The sequence below is a fragment of the Pteropus vampyrus genome, unplaced genomic scaffold (assembly GCF_000151845.1).
Source record: "Pteropus vampyrus isolate Shadow unplaced genomic scaffold, Pvam_2.0 Scaffold18, whole genome shotgun sequence".
Classification (NCBI taxonomy): Eukaryota; Metazoa; Chordata; class Mammalia; order Chiroptera; family Pteropodidae; genus Pteropus; species Pteropus vampyrus.
Genome location: NW_011888799.1, coordinates 152268 through 158194, shown reverse-complemented (window position 1 = coordinate 158194; position 5927 = coordinate 152268). Strand labels below are relative to the sequence as shown.

The following is a 5927-nucleotide window of genomic DNA, read 5'->3' as shown; positions in this document are numbered from 1 at the left end:
TGACTGCAAAGATAATAATGGAGTACACGTTACATAACCTTGACAATTGATGTGCATTATAAGAAAGATTTTCTGGGGACATCCCACAGCATAGAGATATTAGCGTCTTTATCATGCTGATAGAAAATAATTTAGATTAAGGGAAGCTTTTGGTAGAGTTCCTCAATTCATGCTGTGCAGTGGTTACCTAAGGCTAGAATGCAGCATGCCTGCTAACTCTCTTGAACTGAGACATCACCAGAGAGTAAGATACTAGGGGGTGGCATGTTCTCACTGCACTCAGAGAAGGTGCATTCCCCAGTGTGCATAGCAGGCAGCTGAAGAGAATGACATTGTCAGCATGAATAGGCTGATTTCCCACACATTGCCTCCACTGAAGAAGAGAGAAGAGGGAGGCGTGGCTTGTGAAATGTAAAGGGGCGAACTGTAACACACAAACTAAAAAAGCATCCCAGTGTTCCTAGGGTGGCTAAAGAGATGGAAATGTCACTTGGCTCCCCCTCTCCGTCCCCCCACCCCATCCCTCCCCATTAAAGGAAAGTATGTGATCTCAATTAAGGAGAAACTTACATGGCATAAGGCTTGCTGGTGGTTTCCTTCACATTAATTAGCGGCACAGTTTTTGGATTTGAAGAGGTAAGAGGAACTATAGCCAAAAGTAAAAATATAGGAGACATGAGTGAGATGAGGTGGGGGAGGGGCACTTAGTCATTTTTGATATATAACAATAGGAAGTAAGCAAGAGTGTTTAGAAGGAGTAAAAAACTGTCTTATTTTCAAATTCTCATATTCAGGACCAGAATTATATTGTTGGATTTAACAATGATGCAGTGGCATCTGTGGAAGGATAGATGTTGACCTTTGATAGAATATTATCAACAATTCCCTCACAAAAAACAGTCATATTAGAGAAAGTTTCAGAAAAATACCCCACAGGGGCTTGAATCTTCCATTACTTGCTTTATATAATGCCTTTTTCTTTTTTTATTGGAATAGAAAGTATTGATAATTTTATGATCATTCTTTTTAAGTAAGCTCTTTCCATGTTTTCAGAGTGTGGGGATATATAATATATGTAGATTAATTATGTAATTATGTAATACATGTAAAAAATAATATAGAATATATTTAGATTCCTCTACTCGAAGTTCTTTCATTTGGGGCCTGGTGGCTATCCCAAATCTAGTTGCAGTTCTTTTGTTTATGAGTTTTCCTAGGACTCTTTGCAACACCCCACCCTCAAGAATATGGCCTTCATAAATGACTGATAACACTAACCCCTGGGGAGGTTCCTCTGTGCCCACCTCTCACCTCTGGCCTAGGATGTTGCTATAGAGGCTCAGCTGGAGGCTATAACAGGATTTTCAGTCTCATTAAGGACCAGATAATTCTTCGTCATAAGGACCCTCCTGTACATTGTAGGATGTTAGCAATATCTTTGACTTCTACTCATTAGATGTCATCTACTAGGTGACAACCCAAAATGTCTCCTGGGGGTGAAATTGCCCCAGTTTGGAACCACTGGGCTATCTTTACCCTTCACCCACCCCCAGTATGAGTGAGGAATGCCAACTCTAGGCCCAGGATTGCTCAGGCATCTGAAGATGGCTACCTTTAGGCAAAGGTGCGATAACATAAAAATAAATGTACTTTATTTAACAGGAAATAAGAGAGCACATGAAACACTTTGACCAATTTTCTGACTCTTAATGTTCTTATATTTTAGTTTCATTGTGATCAAAAGAATCAAAGTAATCCTATTCCAGAGAAAGGGTCATCCGTGACTTGGGACAGATCTGAAAAGGAGGAAAGCTTGCTAATCTTTCTGTTTGCCACTGTTTACCATAACAACTATGGAAATGTGGCTGATGGACCATAAGGACCCTACAACCTGGCTTCATTCATCATTTGGAGCCCTCTTCCTTTGCCACCACCTTGACCATCTACAGTGGCCACACCCGCACCCTCTTCATCCTGAATGTACCTTGCACTTTTTCCCTTCTGCACCTAAGCTCGTAGAGTAAACAAAATCTGAAATGCGCTTTCTACTCCATCCAATCCCATCGCACAGACCATGACTGTCAATATCCTGCCTATTTCAGCTCGCTTGTCACCCCGAGGAAACTTTCCTTATTTCCCCAGAAAGAAGTGATCTTATTCTCCGTGAATACCCCAACATGTTTTTGTTAGTTATATGGTACTTAATAATTCATCTTGTATTTTTGAGGTAGGTATCCATGTTATCCCTTCTTTTGGAGGGTAGATTTCCTGAGAGAGAGGAATTGAGAACAGTTTGTCTTTGTGACCCCTACAACTGTGCTTCTCAAACTGTCTGCAGCAAAGAACCAGTTTTTAAAAATCTTACTTACGATCCATAATGGGCTAGTAGTTTTGTGAAATATAGTACAAATGAATTAGTAGGAAAACTCTTGGATACCATGGCAATATGTTTTTGCTATAAACATTTCTAAATGCTTCCTCTCAATTTCTGTGTTCTTTTCAGTGTGAACTAGGAACAAATAGGGGACTGGCACTGATCCACAGACCACTTTGAGTAGCACTGCCCCGGCACAACGGCTTTCACAAGAAAAATCTACCAGAACAGCAGTTTTCAAATGTGAGCAGACAAAACAATCACTTGGAAGCCTTGTAAAAACGACAGCTGGGTCCCACCCGCAGAGCCTGTGATTTAGCAGGTCTGTGGTGGGGCCTGAGAATTCTCATTTCTAATACGTTCTCAGGTGATGTTATTGTTGCTGGTTGGGGACTACACTTTGAGAATCACTGGACTAAAGAAATGAACAAATGTCAAGCAAACTGTTCTTTTGTGGTATCCTGTCCTCATAACGGGTCGAGCCGCTAGAGCTAACTGCTAACTTCTTCGATGCAGCTCTCTAAACCAATGGTCATCAGCCACCATGTTGACACATTTGCCGGGGGGGGCTTCGAACATGGAGAAGCCTTAAGAAGCCTTAAGGGGGTCCGTACCGTGCGACTGATCTGAGCCTAGTTCCTCCACAGCGGGTTGTGCAGGTGATGCTGAAGAACATCGGGGCAATGTTTGATGTGCCTCCACAGCTGAAGGCTCCAGGGGTGGCCTGGGTGACATAGGTGACTGGGAGGGCGGGGATCTGGGTGGTGATCCAGTTGGTTGTACCTGCTGTTGTGGTGACGCAGGTGTTGAGCTGGGTCGTCGGTGCACAGCTGGCAGTGATACATGTGGCAAGTCAGCTGGAGAATGTGATGGTGATGAGGCCCGTGGCAATGCAGGTGACTGCTCAAATGAAGAAACAGGTGGTGAAACAGGTGACTCCATGGGCCACCCACATGTAGATTCAGGTGTCTGCATAGGTGGGGACGTAGGTGGACCATGGCCACTGCTTCCTTCCCCTGTGGGAGCCCATTGTGTATGAAGTTGTGTGGATTCTTCCAGACTGGCCTGTTCTGTTTGGAGGCTTGGTTGACTGTGTTCGGGGCACTCACTGCCAAGGGCGAGTTCTATTTGGCAGTACACTTCTACCCGGGGGAAAATCACTCTCTTGGAGGGAGAATTAAGGTAAGCAGCGTCTAGGAAAAACAATAGTATGGATGGCATTACTAACGCCTGGCATCAGCATGACATTTGCAAAAAATAGTTTTTCAAATTATTTTCATAAACAGAATTAGTGCTCATCAATGGTATTGCTGTACTTGGATTTATATTGAGTATTAGGTTATGTATCAATTCACTTATTCAGTGGATATTTATTGAGCATCTATACATGCCAGGCATTATACCAGGCACTGAGGAGGTGCAGGAGACAAAAACAGGCGTGATGGTCCCTGGTCTCTTGCAGCTTACAGACCAGTGTGAGGGCAGGCACTGACCACCCAAATAATCTCAAGTTTTAACAAAGACAAGTGCTAAGCAAGAGAAGAACACGGTCCTAAGAGAGAGGGAAGCAGGGAGGACTTAACTGAGAGGCTTCCCTGAGGGAGTGACATTTAAACTGAGATCTGAAGGGCAAGTGGTCCAGCGGATGGTAGGGGTGGGGTAGAGAGGAACATTTCAGACAGAGGGAACAGCATGCACAAAGACCACAGGTTCGAAGGAGCACCAGGACATTTAGGGCCTGAAAGGTAGTGTGGCTGGAGCAGGGGTGGGGCACAGAAGTGGAAGATGGGTTCGAGGAGGCCAAGGGACCAGATCACGCCAGGGCTTATAGGCAGCACTGAGGACCCCGGTTTTCATGGAGACCATGAAGACATATAGGCAAGGACGTGCTGACTTGACTGGTTTTGACAAGATCACTGTGGCTGCTGTGGAAAGCCACTGACAAAGGCATAGGGGACCCAGGGAAATCTGTCGGGGTGCTGCAGAGAGGTATTTGAAGTTTGCACTTGGAAAGAGATAGAAAGAAGTAGAAGATTCTATTTAGGAGGTTAATGAATGAGAATTGGTGAAGGCTCAATTAGGGAGTGAGGGGAGGTAGGTGGCTTGCACAATTGAAGGGATTGCTGGTGCCGTTTGCCGAGACTACGACGATAGGAGGGAAAGGTTGGGGTGGGGAGCTCAGGTTATAAGCTTGTTTGGGGACATATTGAGTTTAGGAGGCCTTGGAGATGTCCGAGAAAAGATGACAAGTTGGCAGTTGAATATGTGGATTTGGGTCTCAGAGAAGAGATGAGGGTTACAGACATATGTTTGGGCGCCCCCTATGGGTAGCAACTGAAGCTGCGATGGTAGCTGTGGAGGAGATTGCCTAGGGAGGAAAAGCAGTGAGAAGTGGGAGGCCAGGATCGAGTCAGGAGGCAGAGAGAGAGGATCCAGGGGAAGTTTCTTAAAGTAGGCAAGACTGGTGTAGATTTAAAAGTTGCTGGTAAGAAAAATCATGGACGGGTAGAAAATATTTACAAGTAATATTTCTGACAAAGGGCATCTATCTAGAATATATAAAAGATTTTAAACAAGAAAACAAACAATTCGATTTTTTTAAATGTGCAAAAGAGCCAACTGAAGGAGCTCCCAATGGCCAAAGCTGGAACAATTTGAGTAACAAAATAAAGTCAGACTGAATAATAACCCAAAGTATGAAATAAGCATCCATGTGTCCATTTGTTATATATAAACAAATGATTGAATAAGTAAATAAAAGGGGGAGAAGAGATAAATCTTCCAAGTAGTGGAATTCCAAATAATTTATGTAGACATCTTACTCTGAAGGAAATGAAGAATAATTCCTCACTTTTTCAGTGTAAGCTTTGCAATGACATCCTTCCAAAAAGCACAGCATGAGAAGGAGAGAAAGAGTAACTCTATCATGGAGAAACCTGACAAGCGCCATTGCAGCCAGGTGGTCAAGGTCAACATCATCAGTGATATGTCATGTAGATAGCATGTATTCTGATATAATGTGATGAGAATGGCACTTTTCCTCTGTGGTCTTCCTCCTCCAGATTCATAACCCCTGTCTAATCATGAGGAAAACATCGGACAAATCCCAGATGAGGGACATTACAAAATATCAGGCCAGTACTAAAACCTGCCAAGGTTATTAAAAACGAAGAGAGTCTGAGAAGCTGCCACTGGCAAGAGGAGCCTAAAGAGACATCACAACTTAATGTGATGTGGTATCCTGGATGAAATCTTGGACATTAGGTAAAAACGAAGTAAATCCGATTAAAGTATTGACTTCAGTTAATAATAATTTGTCAATATTTGTTCATTAATTATAAACATTACATCAAACTATGTACCAAACTATAACATCTAACAAATGTGAGACATGATAATAGGTAAACCTGGATGTGAATCTAAAACTACTCTAAAATATAAAGCTTTTAAAAGATTTAGGGGGAAATGGGCAAAAGAGTTGAACAGATACTTTACCAAAGAAGATATCTAGGCAACTAATAAACAAATGAAAAGACGCTCAACATCATTGGTC

General features: G+C 42.8%; 1 protein-coding gene across 2 annotated transcripts in view; it reads right to left on the bottom strand.

The window, feature by feature from the left end:
• The window catches only part of PNPLA1 (patatin like phospholipase domain containing 1), a 36544-nt gene that overhangs the window by 1057 nt on the left and 29560 nt on the right, over positions 1–5927 (bottom strand). For both annotated transcript variants that reach the window (XM_011354815.1, XM_023527527.1), the window contains 2 exons: positions 2991–3567; positions 571–654 (listed from right to left, as the gene is read on the bottom strand). In XM_011354815.1, the coding sequence (XP_011353117.1) occupies positions 571–654; positions 2991–3567 (661 nt within the window). The remainder of the gene's footprint in view (positions 1–570; positions 655–2990; positions 3568–5927) is intronic.